This window comes from Rhinolophus hipposideros (genome assembly GCF_964194185.1).
Source record: "Rhinolophus hipposideros genome assembly, chromosome: 14".
Lineage (NCBI taxonomy): Eukaryota > Metazoa > Chordata > Mammalia > Chiroptera > Rhinolophidae > Rhinolophus > Rhinolophus hipposideros.
In genome coordinates, this window is record NC_138060.1 from 16,426,174 (window position 1) to 16,447,404 (window position 21,231).

At 47.2% G+C, this 21,231-nt stretch overlaps 1 protein-coding gene across 2 annotated transcripts in view; it reads left to right on the top strand.

The window, feature by feature from the left end:
* Nucleotides 1-1,843: 1,843 nt before the first annotated feature.
* IL17RD (interleukin 17 receptor D) overlaps nucleotides 1,844-21,231 on the top strand; it is a 59,947-nt gene continuing 40,559 nt past the window's right edge. The window contains exon 1 of one of the 2 annotated variants that reach the window (XM_081072815.1): nucleotides 1,844-2,104. In XM_081072815.1, the coding sequence (XP_080928941.1) occupies nucleotides 1,856-2,104 (249 nt within the window). In that variant the 5' untranslated portion in view covers nucleotides 1,844-1,855. The remainder of the gene's footprint in view (nucleotides 2,105-21,231) is intronic. The other variant, XM_081072816.1, reaches the window with a different exon arrangement.

Genomic DNA, 21,231 nt, shown 5'->3' on the forward strand with positions numbered 1-21,231 from the left:
AGAATCAGGATGATGTTGCCAAATGCCAGCTTATTATCTTTATTTCCTAACCAAATTCAACCCTTTGATATATGTGGTCTCCCACCCCCACCGCACATGAATGTTTATGGCCTCCCTAGAGGGTAAATAGGTGGCCTCTCAGTCCCTGGTCCTGAGGTATGTCATTCTAACCATGTTTTAGAGTGGACACTTAGGCCTTTTCTTTCTTGTGTCCTCCATATTTCTTTAGAGAAGTTGGAGCACTCTGTGAACTCTACAGTATGTTTTCAGAGGCTGGCAGTTGCCAGCATGGCAGTGGGCTGTGGGTGGAGGGAAATACAATGGTGGGTGGGTGTGGAGACTCTAAATGCAGCAGGAACTTTGCTCTGGCCTCTCCAGCACTCCTTCCTATGGTGATGTAAGTAAAACCCAGGGCGAAACTCTCCTCTCCCCAGCTCCCTCCTTAAGTTTCTCCCTCTATCATAAGCTCCAAGTACTGATCCTTTCTCTGGAATCGAACTCCAAAACAAAGGAAGAAATGCAAATGGCCACTAAATACATGGTCTACCTCATTAGCGACCAGAAAATCCAATTAAGATGGCAATGAAATATTGAGCAGTTTGGCAATTTTTAATGTATGTAATCCAGCAGTTCCGATTCTAGGAATGTATCCTAAGAAAATAGTTGAATAAATGTATCAAGATAAATGTGTGAGGATATTTTTGAATCACTGATTATAATAGAAGCCCCTCAGCAGGGTTAATAAATTATGGAGCATATCTAGGCCGGAGTGTCATATAGATTAAGGAACCAAGGGAGTAAGCAGCCTCCTGGCTTCCGTGGTGTTTCTCCAACACCCATGTGGTCCTGGCCTCATCTCAGCCCCTGACATTCATGGCCAAACCCCTGACTTCCCCTGCTGTCGGGGACGGGAATGACCCAATGAAGAGTACCAAGAGTGTCCGGGAGGGTGAGGGGAGCCCTAGAAGCAAGCAAAGCATGGAACCAACAGTCCCCTAGCGGAGGAGGAGGCGGCGGCATAGATGAGAGAGGAGGCGATGGAGAAGGGCCAAATGGTACGTAGGACGTAGGACGCAGACGCACAGATACAAGACAAAGCAAAGAGGAGGACTGTGGTGAACAAGTGCGTGACCTTGGCTTCTCCACTTCTGTGAGCCTCAGCTTTCTCTTCCAAACAGAAATACTACTCACTCCACAAGGGTACGTTTGACAAGTGCAGTGGTTCTTGTCAGATGTGAATTTGAATCTCAGGTCTGGCAGGTACCAGCTCTGTGACCTTATGCAATGATAGTTAAAGATAGAGTGTAGCATTGTAGCGTGGATTTCACCATTAGAATCCTCAACAGGCTAGGATACTCTTATGCTTATTCCAGTTTACAGTTTGAGGGAACAGTGACGTGGCGAGAGCGAACCATTTGTCCGAAGTCCAGCCAGGAGTTTTCTAACCACTACATTACCCATTTTCTGCGCTGAAAACTGGGATAATGATAATAGTGACGTGTCCCTGTGTGGTTGGGAGGATTCGGAGAGAGGCCTGGCAAAGAGTAGGTGCTTATTACATTATTATTAAAATTATTATTATTATAATATTCTTTGTTTTCCCGAGTTTTTGAAGGCAGCAGGCATCACTTGCACAAATCCTTTGGATTAAAAAAAAGGCCTCTCAGGTGAGGGGAAAAAAACAAACCTGCAGCTGCCGGCCTCTCAGCGGCTCCTCGGGGCGTGCCCATAGGGACAGGCTTACAGGTGGGGGCGGGGCTAAGAAGAAGGGGCAGGCTGGAGGGGCGGGGCCAGAGCAACGGAGCCGAGGCTGGGGCGGGGTCCGGAGAGAAGGGGCGGGGCGGGCCCGCGGCGCATGCCCGGTGGTGCGGCCCGCCGGCAGCCGCCACAGCCGCCGCTGGCGCCACCGCCCACTCAGGGCTTGCGTGCTCGGGCTGCCGGGGTGCAGAGTAGGGCCGGGCTGGGCGAGCGCACGGCCATGGCCCCTTGGCTGCAGCTCTGCTCCGTCTTCTTCACGGTCAACGCCTGTCTCAACGGCTCGCAGCTGGCCGTGGCGGCGGGTGGCTCCAGCAGAGCGCGGGGCGCCGACACCTGTGGCTGGAGGGTAAGGAGAGGACGGCGAGTTTCTCGCGGTCCCCAAAAGCGCGGCGGGCGCGGGCGCACAGGTGCTCTCGGGCGGCAGCGCCCGCGCCAACTTGACTGCTCTCTGCGGAGTCCGCGGCCGGGCTGGGACCCCCCGGCTGCAGAGCTGTCTCCCTCCCGGGACGCGCGTCCGCCAGCCCCAGCCGGGATGAAAGGGGCCGCCGGACCCCGGCTTTGTGTTGCTAATGAGGCGCGGCCACCGGCCGGAGTCCGGCTCCGGGAGGACGGGCGACAGGGGCGTCCGGCAGCGAGTGGGAGGAGGGCGCCCCACCTTTGTTCGGGGCCTGGGACCTCCTCCGCCTCAGCGCTGCGCGCCCCGGAGCTGGGATCCTCCGAGGTGTCCGGACCGGGCGCGCTTTGGAGCGCGAGTGGGAGCCTTCCCCCAGACCTCTGGTCTGCAGCTCTGCAGGATCTCGGGACGGCCAGGGAGGGGACCCGGAGCGCCGGGGAGGGATGCGCCCTCCGCTCTGGGCCGCTTTGTTCCTTCTGGTCCGGGCTGACTTAACCCACTGGCACCCCGTCCCCAGGCCGGGTGGTTTTGGTCTCGTCGCCTGTGGCAATGTGTTCCCCTCCCCTAACCCTGCCCTCCCCACTTGCTGGGAAATGTTGGTCTCTGGTTCACACCTTCGTCGACGAACGGTATCACGGATGACCTCCCGTCCCCCGCCCCAGCTAGAGTTGAGATTTTTCATCGCCTCAGAGAGGCAAGAGTTTGTCACCGCCGTCAGGTGCCCGCGACGAGACGGGTGCACAGACTCACGCCGTGTGCCTGGAGCCCTTTCTCCGTAACGGAGCGTTCTTTTGACGCGGTCTGGACGGAGGAGCATGGGGTGGGGGGCCGGGTGCGCCAGGACGCTGCCGGCCCGGGTCCCTACCGGGGTGTCTGGGCTTGGGCGACCCCGGGACCTAGAGACTGCGTGCATGTGTCCCATACCTCCCACGGAAGCCACTCAGTGGCCTTCAGCCTTGTGGAGAGGACACGGGCTTCCCCTGGAAAATGGGAGGGAATGGGGACTTCCTACTTGCCCCAGGACTCCTGCTCTGAGGGCTGGGTCCGCGGTAGCTCCTTAGGGAAACGTCGGCCCACCCCTTCTGGAGCGCCCAGAACAGCCTGTGCGCGGGCAAGGCCGAGGACGAGGCTCGCCGGCAGGGGCCCGGGCTGCTGCCCCCAGCGCACTGGCCCCTCGTTCTGAGGCACCGTGTGGAAAACCGGGTGGGAGCCAGGCTGCTCGGATGTCTTCAAACCCAAGCGCTGCAACATAGACAGCTGTAGCCCACTCTCCCACCAACCCCATAGGGAATATAACCTCCTTCCTATTTGAGTAAAGCGTCACATTTTCTCACTCCCATTTCAGTAAAATATCACTATTCTGGTGTTTTTCTTTTTTAAATAGATACCAGGTTTCCCCCAGTTTTTAGATCAAAAAGTTTTCCTTAAGACTCTCTCATGTTGACTTATCTATCCTCCGCAATTTTGTGGGTCTAGACTGATAGGTAAGCCGGCCTTTGAATAACAGCGTCACAGGCATTTATTCTGGGTTTTCCTATGATGCCATAGGTGGGTCAGTCTAATTTGCTGTTTTCCTGCAATTGCCTAGGTGGCTTCATGCGCTAGTGCACAAAGCTTGTGACATTTTAATGCAGTGGGTGTAGTAGTGCCCCAAAGGGGCCAAGCTGGGTGGTTTTGTTCTCCTTGCCTAGGGGAATGTGTTCTCCTCCTCTAAATTTGCACCCACACAGAATTAATGGTGGCTCCCTCGTGGCCTCACTTCCTGCCGACCTCCTCTCTCTCACCACTACTTCTGGCTGGGGGTGGCCTTCTCTTCAGCCTACCTTGGCTCCACCTATCCTTTCCTTGGGTCATCTTCATCCCCTTTTTGAATAAGCATGGAAGCCTCTGGGCCATCTCCAGGCCCTTCCCAACCTCACACATGGCTCCTTCTCTCTTGGACTTGCCTTTGCTGCATCTCATGGAGCCACCAGCTTTCCCCGAACCAGCTTGCCTACCTGCCTTCATAGCTATCCTTTCAGCGTGAGCCCCTGTTGCTCTCATCCTGCTCCCTCTGCCCTTTATGCCGCTGAACCATGCTTTTCCCTGCTCTTGGGAAGCCTTTTCCTCGCCTGAGAATGCCTGCCTTGGCCTAAGACTCAGCTCAGGTGACCCCTCCTCAGGGGAAGCCATTTCCCTTTCATTGCCTTTTCATGCAGGTCCTGGCACTTTGGTTCTCACCAGACTACATCCTCAGTATTTGTTCACGTCTGTGTCTTCAGACTATTTTCTCTAGGCAGGCACTTAACCTTATATTGGTGGCCTCAGGGCCTGGAGCCCTGTAAATCTTGGCTGAACCCAATTAGACCCTGCAGCCATCCTGCTCAATCCTGTATTAAGTGATCGATTTTTAGGAAGTGGGGGAGAGATCCGAGCACCACGCTCCAGTGTCCTCCCCACAGCAGGCGTATGCACATGCTCTTCCTGCCTGTATTCCCTGCCTTTATATGTCAGCCTCCCCTCGCTGCTCCAGCATCACTTGCTACAGGAAGCCTTCCCTGCTCCTACCTCCCTAGGTTAAGTTCTTCCAGAAGTTGCTCTGTCAGAGGACTGGCCAGGAGGTACTCGTGTACAGTGACTTGGGTATTTGATTCATGTCTGAAGCCCCTATCAGACAGTGGGTGTTCAGCCCACAGATGTTATTCTCAGTTCTGAGGTTGCTTCCAGTCTAGGTGGGGCTATGTGAACATAGAAGAATAAGGGTTGATAATGTAGGATGCAAACAGGAGAGGGCTTCCTGTGGGTCCAGGTCAGAACCTGGGAAGGGGACAGCAGGGTGGAGAGTGAGCCCTGAAGGAGGGGCAAGATCTGGGGGCTGGAGAGGCTGAGCCAGGGACCCCCTTGATCTCCAGGAACTGCTTGCCACCGCAGGAATGTGTATTTTCCCAGGACTTGCAAGGTGACTGCAGCCAGCTACGGGACCCTCTCTCTCCAGCTCTGCTAACACCCTTCAGGGCTGCTCTCAGAGGAGCCGGCCTGGTTTAAGTGGTCAGATTTCACAACCTCCCCATTATTAGCGGCGCAATTAAGGGGCTGATACCATCTTGAACACAGCTCAGTGTTTTAGAAATGAGTTGTGGGCACACTTCCTCGACTACTTAAAAAAAAAATCTCTTAGGGCCCTTGCCAGGTAAAGTTGCTCTCTGAATAATAAATAGAGTTTCCCCAAAGAAGAAACAATTTGTAAAACTTCCAGAGGAGAATTTTGTATCCTCATTGACACTAGGTCTTAAGACTTGCTTTTTGATCGCAAAACATATCTGTTTGTGATGGGTAACTTTATGTCAGTCACTTATGCTGAGCTTTCCCCTCCTCTTGTCTTTCTGGTTGTTTGAGAAGCCTATGTATTTATGGAACAAAGAATTAGGAATCTACTCACACAGGATTTTTAGTAGCTTTTCCTGAGGTGGTGGAGGAGAAACATTTCTTGCTTTCCTACCTAAATGGGGTACACCTTCTCTGGTCTGTTATCCCTGAAACACAGTTTCTACCCCCAAAATGTCTGCTCCGTCAGGAATTCAGGAAGTTAGAAAGCTGGCATCATCTTTACAGTGAAGTGCAAGTTTCCCATTTAAGGCAAATACTTCATCTCCAAAGGTAGGAAGGAATAGGGTGGTACTTGGAAAAGAAGAAGTTCCAGCTGGTTAAAATTTAGGTCCCTGATAAAAGTCCAATCCAAGAACTCTCCTTGGCTGTGGGCCCAGGCGTGTTTATTTTATTCTGAATTGGATGCGTTTTCATTCACTTGTAGCTCATGGCTCCCAAGCCTGCATCTGGTCTGCCTGTCTTATGGCCATGTCGTCTGTGTTATACATGCTTTTGTGTCCTTTACAGAATTCTTGGCTAAAAATGACTCAGCCCTGGTTGACACGTTTTTCACAGAGATGTTTTTGTAAGAAGTGCAATGCTTCTTCCAACCTGTTTTGCAGAGTTCATTGGGAATCTTCCTGGCCCAGGTCCATCTCTCTTGAGCAGCCCTCCCTTCTCTCCCCACCTGACCCTGGAGCCCCTGCAGTGCCTGGGGATATTGGCTAGTTATTAACTCAAGGATACAGCTGGGCAAATGTGACCAGCCACTAAGTATGGCTGTGGCACCATTTCCTTCCAAACAAGATTTCTCAATGTGAATCCAAGGGCTTCCAATATCAGAATAGCCTTGGGAGCTTGTGAAAATGCAGACTCAAGGCTTCTGGGACCAGAATGAGAGTCAGGTAGGGCTCGAGCATTGGCATTTTTAACAAGTTCCTCTGCTGTTCTCTCAAGGATGAGAGCCCTTGCTTTAGGAGACGGGCTTCCATGATGGGGAGAAACGGGAAGAGAAGCCACATTGTAAACACTTAAAATCAGAGTTTGACCTCAAATTACTTCACTGGGTTGAGAGTGAAAAGTGGAGACTATGTCAGAGCCCTGGCCAGTGAAAGGGGTCAGGCTGGCTGAGGGGGGCCTGGGGAGCCAGCTGGGCAGGGCACCCCCAGTTTGGATGTGTGCCTCTGGCTTGGGGTTGAAGAGGAGGCCTGGACGGAAGGGGACTTGATGCTTCCACTGGGTTCCTCCCCAGAACAGCTGGGCTTGTCTGGAAAACAGTCTCAGGAAAGAGTAGGGTAGGATCCAAATCATATTCACAGCGGTTCAAACCTTACAGACAGCTTCCCTACAAAGGAAAGAACTGCTAATGCTTTTTTAAGTCTTTATTTTAGGTTGAGTATTTTTCATGCTTCATTTGGCCTAAAATGTATTGGGTCTGGGGGTTTTGTTTTTTTTAGCTTGCAAACCCTCTTTTCCCTCATCGGTCCCTAAACTTGAAACATACTGTGCCCCAGCAGATGTCTGCTGTTGCTGGGGCCCCCCCATCAACAAATAAATGTCCCTTTCCCCCTCACCGCCTCTTGTGTCTGCCTCTGATGGATGGGTTTTCAGGCTTCTGGAAGCTTGGGCCCTCCAGCCCCAATTTGTAAGAGTATGGCCTGAAGGGGGGCTCAGGGTCCCCAGAAGCTTCACAAAAAGGGCACAGTGCCCTTGGAGCAGACCTCTGTCCTGCAGCTGAGACCTTTTCCATTTTGCATCTCCCCCAGGTTTGGAGGGTCTCCTGCCTTTAGCAGGCCAGGAGGGCTGTCTGGGCCCCATCTCCAGGCAGCCTGATTTGCCTGGCCAGTGGGAGGCAATGTCCTCCTGGGCAGTGTTTGTGTTGGCTGCTGGGTTGTTCTGAACGGGTCTGACACACGATTAGGTGACTGATGGCCCCGCAACACATTGTCTCCTCCAGGGCCCGGGGGCCTTTGAAGCTCTTCCCGGTGGGAAGTAAAGAGACTATTTGCTCTATTAAAATGCCTTGGTATTTCCTCTGTTTAACCACAGGCCACTTCCTCTCTGCCACTCTAAACCCGGTAGGGCCACTGGGTGATTGAAAAGACACAAGCCCGCAGTGATTGCATCCTATTGAAACAGATAGTCTTACTGCAGATTAAAGCTGGGACAGGTCTCTTAGAAGAAAGCAAATCTAAGGGGGAATCCTTGAAGTGGCTCCTTATCTTGCTCAAAATTTAGCCTGTTGACATAATTCACACTTGAAGTTCTGAATACACGAATGGGTACTTCTTCTTCTTCTTTTTTTTTTAAAAGAAGAGAAGCCTAAATTGTAACCAGAGTAGTGTGTGTTTTATTTGCATATGGCAGATTAAAACGATTTGATCAACTGAATTTCTCATTGTGTGAGCTGGAAACTTTTCAGTGTCTGGGACAAGCATGATGTCTGTTCAGAAAAAACCATACTCAGCTTATTCTCTACCTGCAGACTTGGTCTGCTTGGTCTCGTGTGCACAGGAGTCCAAGTTAGAATTTGGTAGCTTAAATAATACCCAGAATATCTCCGGGGAGACTGGTCCTCATCCTTTCCCAGCCAGTATCTTAGAAGAAGGTTTAATTAATAACAGCAGGCAGGAAACTGAAAATTGAATAATTAAAAAATTACTTAAGTAACGAAGATTGAAAATTTAAACGCCATCTGTATCTTGTTTTTGTGAAGGGGCCTAAAAAAGGAATAACTAGTTAGTCTCTAATGGAGACTATTATTTTAATATTTATAACTCCATTGTTCAAAGTATTCATGATAAAAACGGCTTCCTTTTTCTTTGGTTCCTTGTTTGAAAATGTTGGGGGAAGGTGGATGTAGCTAATTAAGGCTACAACATTTAAAGGGGGGACTTAATAGGTACCAGCTGTCCTCAACAAATCACTGGGTGGATGACAAAATAAAGATGTGATGTGAACACACATGTAATTCTCTTCTAAAACGGAAGTTGGTCTATAAATTGTCTGATTTAATAGTGTAAATGAAAACTACCTCTACCGTGCACTTTCAAGAAGCATTTGTTTTATAGTTAACCTAACAGTAATATGTCTTATTTGCATAACGCTGGCAACTCAAGAGTTGAAAGGACAGTGGAGGGCAACTATTGCTGGAAGTTGAACAAATTGTAATTTTATTGCACGTTTTTTCATTCCAAACCTGACCTAATAGACATTAATCACGAGGCTTTTCATGAAAATTACTACATTGTAGGAAATCTTGCTTGAACTTTTCAGAAATGCCATATAAAATTGAAGCAGCAACTTTGAAAAGGGAATGGAAATTGATAGTATTAATTAAAATGTTCAGATGGATATTTACATTTCACACATTAAATGAATACTTCAAATGAATCCTTTTGAAATCATAAGGGATTAGGCTTTAAAAAAAACTTTTTTTTAAGATTTAAAAAATACTTTATTCTCTTAAAAACTAGGAGTTTTTCCAACTGTTCTGTTTTGTCAGTTTTGTAGATCCCCCTCCCCCACTGAATGGTAAACCTTTAAAAAATGCTGGCTATGGCCCCAGATTTCTGTTCTGAGATGGACACTTTTACTCAAGAGTGGGAGGGTTGATGGGGCTAGAGGGAGGGTTTCCTTGGAACGAAGAGGTACATTTTCCTGAGACAGGCCATATGGTTTAGAAATTTCTCTGTGATTGTATTCTGTCCAGGTGATTTCTGGTTTCTCCTCTCCTGAATTGGCCCTCCTTTTATCTGAGGAAAGTGCAGTGCAGTCCAGGCCAAATGCAGGAGCAGTGAGCCAGCACCTCATCCCTGATGAGTGACAGTTTCTCACCTCCTTCCTCTGCAGTGGGCCCGTTTGCTCTGGGTGGGGCACAGGCGCTCCCACGGGGAGGATTTATGGTAACTGCTCAATATCTGAAGTTCAAAAAGACTTATTTGGAGGCGGCAAGTGATGGTTTTTTGAGCAGCTTTTCTGTGTCAAGCCATGGTGTCATTCTGTGGTACTGGCCAGCCAGTGTCTGGGGTGCTGCGTGGAGCCCGGCTTTGGAACTCTGGCTTTGTAGTCTGTTCCTCAGTTGGTTCCCAGTAACTTTGCCTGCTTGCCCTGCCTCAGTTTCCCCTGCTTTGGTGGAAGCCCACCTTTCTCTGGGAGGCTTCTCCATACCACCCCTTGGCCTTCCCATGTGAATTTCACCTGTGCCCCTCAAAGTCCGAATTTAGTAAAGTCAGAACGCCTATCATGTTCCCAAATTTAGTGAGAGTGCATTTGCAGTGATGCAGTGGAGAAGCAGAAACCTAATTTGGGTGGTTTAGAGGAAGGGACCGGGATGTCTGAAGAAGGCCGGTCTCACTGAGGGGACATTGAGCAGGGCCTCTCGGTGAGGGGAACCAGGAGGTGGGGTGACAGTTTGGGCAAAAAGAAAGATGTGCGCAAAGCTGGAGGAGGGTGGCTCACTAGAGGGGGTGGGGACAGGAAGGCTGCAGCTGTAGGTGGGTACCAGACACGTAACAGTAAAGTCAGACTGCCCCATCATGCTTCCAAATTGTCTGTCCGTTTGTCTCCCCCACTGCAGTGTCAGCTGTATGAGGCAGGGCTTCTATTTTGTTCCCTGCTGCATCATGCCATCAGTAGCAAGCACCTAGTAGCTTCTCCCTGCACGTTTCTTGAATGACTGAGTGCTCGGCAGGAAATTAAAATGAGGTGATGAGAGCGATGGCTGTACCCGTGGATGATCTCGGGTTGTCCCTCCGAGGAGGTGACACGTAAGTCCAGCAATAGCAGTAAAAAGTTCCTCTAAAGTTCTGTACTTACGTTGTCTTGACATTGGCACATGATGTGGCGTTAGGGGCTGAGAGTAGCATAAAAATATGCTCCACTTATTCACACCACAGATTATTGGCACTGTGTGCCCCATGCCGTCCAACTGCTGGGCTGCAGGATGGGCTCCCAGGGAATGACAAGGCCATGACTGGGGCTGGTATTAGATGGGAATCACACTGTGCGACGTGTCGGTTGCTTGAGGAGGGTATATTTGGATTGTCCGGGTTCCACAGCACTGTGGATGGGCAAAAATGTGGAAGTTACTGCTAAGTGCTCACCAAGCATCCTGGTTTTGGACCTGACGAAACGACGGGAATGAAATGAACCTTCCTCCCTGGCAGCGGCCCTCAGTTGGTGTGACCACTCTGTCCCTCGAACAGACGTACTGGTCTCGTTTTGTTTCATTTCCCTCTGGTTGTGAATGTGTTTCATTTTCTGAAGTTGCTAGACGGTCCATCCAGAATCAAAGATGCTCTTTGATTCTTTCCGGGGCTGTGGGTTTGCTGGCCAGCTGTGGTAATGAGTTTTTGCCCGGCTTTGATTTTCATGCCTTGCCTCCCTGTGGGAGGAACTAGATATTTCTGATCTTACCTCTGCTCATATTCAGATCCAGCCAAGCAATCAGTGACTTCCCGGGCTTTTTTGTGGGAGACTGTGGGAAAAGTCCTGGTTGGCTGGCTATGAATTAATGAAATCCTTAGAAGGCTTCACTAAAGATAGCTCCTGTGGTTTAAAAAAATAGCATTGCCTTTTTAATTTGAGAAAGAGGTCATGGAGTTTTACCGAAATCAAGCGGAGAAAATGTAACATCTGGTTGTGCTGCCTGAAGACAGCTTCAGGGCAGCCAGAGTTGTGGGTTCCCAGTGTCCTGTGTGCCCAAGGTGACTGTCACCAGGTCCCTCCTAAGGCTGCTCATTGTTCTCCTCCCTTGGTTTTGAAGTCCTGGAGAGACAGAAATTCTACCCGACATCTTTTCACTTGAGCAAATTTCCCATCTCCTGAACTTTCTTCCTTTTACTTAAAAGGGCCATGCATTTCTTTTGTTGGAGCCATTCTAAAAAGTTTTTATGTTAGTAGGAATTCTGATAAGAGGGGAAAGAATGATAACCTCAGAAGAGTTTTAGGCAAAGGCATAAAGGGGATTTTTAAAGGGACTTAGGACTTTTTTAAAAGCAGGAAAACATGAATTTCTTACATGTCTGCTGGGTGTGCCTCTCGCCCCTGCCGCCTGGTTAAGTGAGTAAGTCATGCTATCATGGTTTCTTTTTTTTTTTTAAACCTTTATTTATTTTAAGTGTGTTTTTCCAGGACCCATCAGCTCCAAGTCAAGTCGTTGTTTTCAATGTAGTTGTGGAGGGCGCAGCTCACAGTGGCCCATGTGAGGATCGAACCGGCAAACCTTGTTGTTAAGAGCACCGCACTCTAACCAACTGAGCTAACTGACCGTCCTATAATGGTTTTTTAATATTTATTTTTATCCTGGATCTATTCTATATTAAGACTTGATATAATTTTACTGAAAAATATTAGTAATATTTTTGGGCATACATTTTCTGAAACCAAACAGTAAGATGAAGTCGATGTTTTCCATCCCCCACACAGACCATCAGGCAGCCATTCACCTGTACCTGGCGCTTCTCTCCACTGTCTCTCTCGTAGTGTGTGTTCTGAAAAATTTAAACCTATAGCAAAGTTGAAAGAACAATGAAATGAACACCTGTTTCCCCTTGCCGAGCGCCACCGGTTCTTAACATTTTGCCACATGCACCTCTGTTGTCCTCCTAATGTCTGTCCTACGTGCTTTCTTTCTGAATCCCAACCCAGGATTCAGACAAGGATCACTCATTCCTTTTAGGTGCCCTGTCTCTTTAGTCTTCGTTAGTCTAGAATATTTCCTTCAGCGGTTTTATTGGTCCTTTATAGTATACGTATTCTGGAGTGTCCAGGTCACTTGTGTAGACAGCTCCATCATTTGGATTTCTGATTTGTTTCCTCAAGATAAATAGTTTGGCAAGATCCCTTTACAGGTGATATTGTGACCTTGTCGTATTTTGGGTATTGATAGATTAAAAATATAGATGCAGTTTTAAGCAAAATTTGAATTTTCAACTTGAAATTGTTGCACACAGAGACCTTTCTAATGGTTTAACCCAATGGTTGGATTTAACACAAGTTTTGTCTTGTGTTGTCTTTTAAAAAAAAATCACGATGCTTTACATTACGGCTTCCCTTTTCCTTTACTGAGGGTCCAACGGAAGTGCACACAACCTATACCGTGTTTCCCGAAAACAAGACCTAGCCGGACAATCAGCTCTAATGCATCTTTTGGAGCAAAAATTAATATAAGAGTTGGTCTTATTTTACTACAATGTAAGACTTGGTCTTATATAAGGGTATAATATAATATAAGACCAGGTCTTATATTAATTTTTGCTCCAAAAGACGCATTAGAGCTGATTGTCTGGCTAGGTCTTATTTTCGGGAAACACGGTAATACGATCTTTCTTTAAAGACTATTTGAAATCAAGTGTTGCACTCTTGAAATTAGGAGTGCTGTGTGTCAAGAATGCCCAAGGCTTTGCTATTCACTCAGGCTTGTTGCAAACAGTGGTAGATGTCGCCCTGAGCAACTGGAATGAGTTCCTGTTAAAACCTCTATTTGGCTGGGGCAGGTTTACGGCTGAGTGCTTCCTCACACCAAAATTCAGCCATTCCTTTCCTTTGTGCTAAGAAAACATTGAACTTTATTTCCAGTAAAGGCCACTTCACTCAAAACATATCCTCAAAGTCAGTTTCCAGCCTTTAAGTTCTGTGATTGCGTATTGCCTAAATTATTTTATTAGAGTCCTTTACAGACAGTTTCATTAGTTTAACTTGAATTGCTATCTTCTACCTAATTACATGGCCTTTTTTTCTTTTATTTGTCCCTACCCCAGATTTTAGGGCCAAGACATGTAAAGTTAATATTGATTATTTTTCAAAGTAAGTTAAAACGTCAAAAAGCGACACGTTGTTATTCTTACAGGGTACCAGGGAAACGACAGAGACAAAACCTCCATCTTTTATTCATAAGTCCAGGGAGACTGTGAGGGCACAGGCCTGTTCGCCCACGTTTGTTCAGCTTTTAGGACCTGGCCTCCTCCCCTGCTGGCCGTGAAATGTCATGCCGAGATATAATAGTAGGACATTCAGCATCCAGAGAATGGACCACAGAGGTTCAACTTTGCTTTTTCTTTTCTTTTCTGGCACCGAGTCCCTGTCCCCTCTGTGGCCTGACAGTAAAAGGCCCGAAAGCAGTGCTGTGGTACAGCCCAGCCCAGTGGGCCGGGCTCCTGTGCTGGAATGCACGGCCGACACAAAGGCTGGGCCTTGGGAGGGGGTTCGAGTTGCCTTTGCTTCATCTAGTTTGCTCTGGTCACAGGAGAGAAAGTTCTTTTTTCCATGTCCCCCCTTTCTTGGCCTCCCCCCCCCCCTGCCGTTTTGGTGGAAGTGCAGAGTGCCTTTGATTTTAGAAATCACTGGGGGCTAAGCATTTCTTTATAGGGTAGGTGCTATAGAGGCAGAGAGCCGAGGCTGGGAGACCCCTCCGGTTCTGACATTGTCGTTGGAGAAGGAGAAATCAGGCAGAATTTGCTAAACGGGTCTGAAATTGGACTTAGAGCAATAGTTCTCAACTGGGGGTGACTTGGGGAATTTCTGGAGACATTTTTGGTTGTCACAACCAGGAGTGGGAGATGCTACTGCCATTTAGTGGGTAGGGGCCAGGTGTGCTGCTCAACATCCTCCAGTGCACAAGTTGGCCCTCCCCAATGAAGAATTATCTGGCCCATTATGTCAGTGGGGCTGAGGTGAGAATCCCTGACTTAGAGTCTCATTTTAGTATTTGAGTTTCTCAGCTCACGTAGCCTCGTAACACTTTTCAATTTCCTTTCTGTTTAACAGAAGCTGCTGGTTCTGTAAATCTGCACTCAGGATGAATTTCCATTAAAGTCTCCAAGACATATGATTAAACTATTGTGGTGCTCCTAGAAGATATGCCCCGAATGCAACTACTATTTTAAATGCAAAAGACGATTTTTTTTTTGGCCATAATTTGATCAAAGTAGCATAACCTGTGCCTCTGTTTTTGTTACTCACTGATGGTCTGTGGGTAACATTACATTTTTTCAGCATGAAACCCAACACTTCAAATCCCTAAAGCAGTCTCAAATTTATGGTTAATAAAAGCATTTATTGTACTGGATGTCATCTGTTATATCACTCTGGGGCTAGAAACTGGCAAGCAGTGGACAGGAAATATTTTCATTTCAAATCGCTTCAATCTTATGGTCTAGGGGCAAAAGTGTCTGATTTCAGGAAAGCCAAGTTGAATAGCATAGTAATGAATGCATTTTTACTTGATTAAGCAGGCATTCTCTCCCTTTCAAACAATCTTCTCTCTTTGGCTTGGTGGGGCTAAATAAACATGTGATGTTAAATGATAGCATTTCTTGTGTTGGCCATACTTTTCCTTTGATCATCTTAAACTTTTCAGTGTTTTCCAGGAATCCTGAGCAGAGCAGGAGGAAGGGGGGAGGTGGAGAATGGCTAAACTCAAGTGTAGACCCTCTTTGTAATTGTTTACTCGCTGAGCAGAGGAGACTGTCTGAGATGATGCCGATTCTTCTGAATTCCCCTTTAAAACTGGCATTTCGTCCCTTGCCTGTGGGATCGTGAATTGAGGAGGAAAAAACGTTTTTGTTTTTTAAGGCTACAGTATTACTGTAATTTGAGTCCAGATCTCCTACATCAGTCAAGCAAACAGTCAGTGTGAGGGGTGTTCCATCCAGAGGCAACTCGGTGTGGTGATGATGTGCTCAGGACAGGATACCTGCTGCCCAGTGCCTTTGAGCATGTTATCTAAACCCAGTGAGCCTTCGAGGCAGGCAGTTATTTCTGATGTGGTTCCTTTTTTTCCAGATGAGGAATCCATGGCACAAAGAGCCAGGAAGGGATTAGGATGGGAGGCCATGTGACTCACAGGCCTCTCTCTCCTCCAGAAACCAGAGCCCCAGAGTTCTTACCCTGCCCATGCCCCCAGCGGTCGGGCTTGCCCTGCCTTCCGAGCCCCCAGCCTGAGATGGATGTGTGCCATGTGCAACAGAGCAACCCATGGCGGTGGGAAGACTACAAGACTAGATACCAGAGTGTGTTTTGCAGATAATTAAACTACAATTCCACGTTTCCCCCAGAGGTTCCCAAACCTGGCTGAATACCAGAATCACCTGAGGAGCATTCTTAGGTGGGGGGAGATTCCGGGCCTCTCCCCAGACCTGCTTAAGTGGGATTTCCAGGGGAAGGCCAGGAATCAGTTTTTTTAAAAGCTGCCAGATTAGTGGTTGCCAGGGTTTGGGGAGGTAGAGGGAGGGTTTGACTACAAATGGGCAGTGCTAGGGAATTTTTCAGGATGATGGAACTGTTCCTTATGCTGATGGTGATGGTGGATACACGAATGTATATATTTAATTGTACACTTATACGTGTATAAACCCGTGGAGTTGTACACCAAAAGCATCTGTTTTACTATGTGTAAATAAAAAATGCTGCCCCGGTGAAACTGAGCTATCAGTTAGGTGTCAGATGAGGTGACAGATAACACCTGGTGACAGCTGTGAGAGAATGTCACCTGGAATTGTGAAGGCAGGTGGGCAGGTGCTGAGCTCTCCTAGCCCAGTACTGTTCAGTAGAACTTCCTGTGACGATGGATGTGTTTTTGCCTGCACAGTCCAGGTAACTGTTAGTCACTTGTGACTGAAATGTGGCTACTGCAATTGAGGGACTGAATTTGTTTTATTTAAAATTTTTTATTGGGGGATATTGGGGAACAGTGTGTTTTTCCAGGACCCATCAGCTCCGAGTCAAGTCGTTGTCCTTCAGTCTAGCTGTGGAGGGCGCAGCTCAGCTCCAAGTCCAGTCTCCGTTTTCAATCTTAGTTGCAGGGGGCGCCGCTCACCATCCCATGCGGGAATCGAACCGGCAACCTTGTTTGTTGTTCAGAGCTCACACTCTAACCAACTGAGCCATCTGGCCAACCCCGAGAGACTGAATTTTAAACTGTATTCAATCTAAGTTTAAATATCTACATGTGGCTGGAGGCCGCAATGTTGGATAGCTTGTCCTTGGAGGCAGGTATGTTCATATTGGGGGTTTGGCTCGCTGCCAGGTACAAACCAAGCCCCAGTGGTCCTTTATGCTTGAGGGACAATAGTAAGTCATCCCAAGTATTAGGCAAAATGGGAGCATGGACAGGATGTGTGGGTTGGTAAGGAAAGAGAAAAAGGAAGCTTGGAATGAAGACTGATGCGGGGCCTGCCCAGGCAGAGGACAGTCTTGCTGAGCGGAGGAATCTGCTTGTCTTCCCCTCGTGCGGAAGTCAGAGTGCTGACTTTGGCCCAGTTCCTTGCCCAGCTTCCCAACCTCGTTCATCTTAAAAGATGCAGCAGTTAGTTTGGACGCTCTTTAATTGTGCTCTTGTTCCCTTGAGGTGACAGGGTTTGCAGGGAGCTATTGAATGGTGGAGGGGAGTGATGACAGGGTTGGCGGGTATCTGTGGTAGGGCTGAGGGTGCCGTCGGGCCCACCTGCCTTCCTGGGCAGAATAGGATGAAGTACCTGCGTGGGCATAGCCTGCTCCTTGCTGGGGAGTGAGATCCTGTGAAAACGGCAGTTGGGCATAAACCTCCCACTTTGTGCACCGAGCACATGGACCTACATTTTGGCTTGTGTTCAGATACTCTTAAACCTTTCCCAACCCCCATGGATTTACGTTATCTTCAGTAGTGTTACTTTTCCAAATGTATTATAAAAGAGTGAGATTCTGAGAGTGTGGCCTTTTATTATTAGTGCAAACCAAATGGTGACAGAAATAATGTTCCAATTTGTAAACTTACTTGTTCTTAAAATAAATTTGCTAAATGTTTAACAAAATTTCATGAGCTATGGGCTTATAACTAAGGAGGTTTTGTTAATCTGAATCTAAGGGGGGAAGCTTTCAAATTAGTACAGCTGTTCCTTTATTTTTATCTGAAAACTTCACTTTTTGGATCAGGGAAAGAAGGACATTTCTGAATTATAGCGTCTTTAAAGCAGGGTTTCCTTGTGTTGCCTTTACAAATAGGTAACTTCAACCTAATGGAAAACAAACAAACAAACAAAACAAATGAAACACCTTAATGAGCATTAAATGCTGATTCTCCCACTCAGGAACACACAGACACATCTTGCTGTAGAGTTGTAATCACTGTATTTTTTGATGGTTATTTTTTGCTTAAATTTGTTTTCCAAGGATATTTCCATGTATTGACATGTCACTTTTAGTGGCCACATGATATTTTCATGTTGTGTCCCCTTCCGCCACTCCTTTGCCAGCCCTTTCCCCACATTAATGACACATTTGGGATATTGCCAAGTTATTGCTGTTACAAAGCTGCTGTGAAATCATACAGATTGGTTTCCTGCCCGACCCCCACCATTTTGGTTTGTTTCCTTGGCATGTATTCCCCAAAGTGGAGTTACTGGGGCAAAGGTTTGTAGCTCTTACTACATGTTTACCAGCTTGCTTTAAATAATGATGGCTAGTACTGGGAAGAATTGCATTTTGGAAAGAAGGCAAATACGGTTCATAGTTCCTGACTCTGCTATTTGCTACCATTTTCTGTGACCTGGGCAATTTCTTCATCTGTAAAATGAGTTAATAATAGTTTATCTTCCCAGGATTGTTTTGAGACCTAAGTGAGATAATGTCTTTAAAACATTTAACTTTGTTTCTGGCCATGTAGTAGCTAATTAGTGATTAGTGGTCCTCTGTTCTCAGAGGAATAAGTGTGCTCGTTTTCCCACATCCTAAAATAATTAACATTGATAATTTTTATTTCCTCTTTGTTATTTTGGTGGTATCTCATACTTGTTTTATTTTGGGTTTTTTGAGAAAGACTGAATCTTTCCACTTGGTGATTTATCTTCTGAGTAAGTTTTAGTGCTTTTAAGTCTGGTAGTAATAAAGTGAGGTATGGATGAAAGGTTGCTTAGTAGAGAGTTTTAGGGCAGATGTTTAAGTGAATAAATGAGGGTTTTAAAATAAGAGTATTGACTGAGTGGATTTTTTGGATTTAATAGCATATTTTGAAAACAGTTAAATCTAAGTATTATCAGGGGAATTCTTTTTGTACCAGCAATTTGGCTAGCAAACCATCATTATATATATATTTTCCAAGGTTGGTTTTAGATTGATCAGACATTTCCCATAAGTAGAATATGTATTTTTCATGTCTTACTGAAGTTTTTATGAATCTGGATTTTGGGGTAGAAGCCATTATATTAGACTGTCTCGTTTATGTCATTTCCACATGTGAGATGATGGCAGCCCAGGACAGCTGAGGGTGGCTGCGTACAGTGCAGTGACCCTTCCGACTCAGTTTCTTCACCTGTAAAATGGGAAAGTCCGATGAGCGTTATTCTTCAGAATTTAGCAATTATTTTTATTGAGATAATTCAGAGGCTGTAATATTTCTGTCCTACCCACTCCATCTCTTTATTGAGCTGGTCATGTCTATTTCCACCTAGATAGACTCTTGCCTCATATACCTACCGTGTTTCCCCAAAAATAAGACTGGGTCTTATACCGTATTTCCCCGAAAATAAGATTGGTCTTATATTAAGTTTTGCTCCAAAAGACGCCTTAGGGTGTATTTTCAGGGGATGTCTTATTTTTTCATGTACAACAATCTACGTTTATTCAAATACAGTCATGTCATCTTCTTCTGGAACTTCGTCATAACGTACTAAATGCGTCCATCTGACTGACGATCTTAACTGGGGCTTATTTTCGGAGTAGGTCTTATTTTCGAGGAAACACGGTACCTGGCTGTCTGCTTTTGATCCCTCTCGAGAAAAGACACCTGTGGCCATTTTTGCTGATTTCTTTCTAATAAAAATAAGATTTTTGTCCCCCATATAAGTTTTGAATTAAAAAAAAAAACACGTTCATACACAGATTGCTTTAGTTTTCCAAAGTGAGTCCATTAGCTCTGCTGGTCACTGTTGATTTGCCTGTTTGCTTGGAGCTGCTCGGCCTGTCCATCTGCCTCCATCCTCTGTCGCATTTCCTATGCATTTGTTTACCTGGCTACGGGCCCCCTCCCATCTCTTGTTTTTTAACATGATGCTACTGCTAATGATTGCTTTCAACCCATTTAGTCTTCTGGGCCAGGAGCTTTTAGGGCCCAATCAATCACCGAATCCATAAAAAAGGGCACTGCCTCAGACTCCCCAAGAGCTCTGAATTCCATCACGGTGTTGACAGTCCTGGAGGCCTGGACTCCTCTGTCAGCGACTGTCTGGGGAGGAGACGATTCAGGGTATGTGCTGGGTGGTGGTGGGGGCAGGAGAAAGGCAGCCGCAGATAAAACTTGACCAGAGATAGGAAATTGTTTCTTTGGCAGATAATCTGCATGTGGGTAATTGCTGAGCCAAGAGATTAATTTTGTGTTTCCCTCCCACCCCCACGTGTACCATGCTTCTTATTAGGAAAGCTAAAGAGGTTAGAATAGTGTTACACACACACACACACACACACACACGCACTGCCACACCTGACCCAGGGATTGCTCTCACTTCTCCCTCTGGGTTCAGGAGCTGTCATCCCGAGTGATTGTCACCTGCCCAGGTGCAAGTGGTATTGCTTAAGTGGGTCTTGGGTGAAGGTCCCTTGGATATGATTCCAGCATTTATGGAAGAGCCCCGTAAAAGCAGCCCCTTCCTCTCCACAAAGGGGAGTCGGCACCACCCTCAACAGACAAGCGTGAAGGACTTGGACTTACAATACTTGGGTAGGTGGCCCTACAGGGGCTGGGTAGAGAGAGAAGATAAAAGCAGAGACATGCTTTAAGAAGATAAGGTGAAGGCTTGCCTGGTGTGCTGGTGCGCGTCCTTTAATGGGCGGGAGAGGAAAGAATGTCAGGAAGATGGTCACTTCCAGAGGGGTCTGTGACACAGGCCAGAGGCGGAAGAGACAGTGAGAAGCAGGAGAAGAGGTCACCCATTCAGAGGCCAGAGGGCCTGCAGCTTGAGGGCACTGAGAAGGCTGACTTGATGAAGAAGAGCCTTATCTCCAGGGGTCGTGCCCTCAGGATGCTCCGAGCTTCCACCGGAGTGATGACAGGTTGCCCTGGGAAGGCCCTGGGTGGTTTTAAACCAGTGCCTCCACCTGCAGCAGTAGCAGAGCAAACAGTGTCTTAATCCCCCGCATAAAGGAAGCGATGTGCATGGGATGTGCAGCTTCTACCTCGAAATACCCTCACCCCAACAAAGGTGGGTTGTGAACATCTTCCCTGAACCTTCCCCAATACCCCATGATTTGGCAGCCCATCTTCTGTGGCCTGTGGCTCCTGGGGCTCTGCCAAAAGAACACTGGGCGTGACGGCTAGTCCTTTATACTTGCAAGAGCCTTTGAAGTCTCCCGAGTGTCACCAGCTGGTCACTCACTGAATGCATTCATGTGCTTCATGAGCCAGACTGCTGTGCTGAGGCTGGCAGGGGGGAGGGGGTGGGAGGCGTCCTCCTTGGAGGCCACTCCTGCCTGGGAGCTCTGGCCCCTTGTTCTGTCCTGGGTTAGCAGAAGCTTCAACCTTTGCAGAAAGGTCTTGGCTGGGTAAAAACATCTTGAAATGGGCTTCACATTTATGGACATTGAAAAAGGAGATAAATGCCTGGGACAGTTTCTCCTGTTCTGATGTGTCTCCTGCCCCCGTAGGTACAGAAGTGTATAGTTCCAAATAAGTGGATTGAGATGTAACACTGTTTTAATCTGGAAATATGAAGCTGGCCCCTCCCCCAATCATCACTCAAGTAACACATGCGTGTCATGTCCAC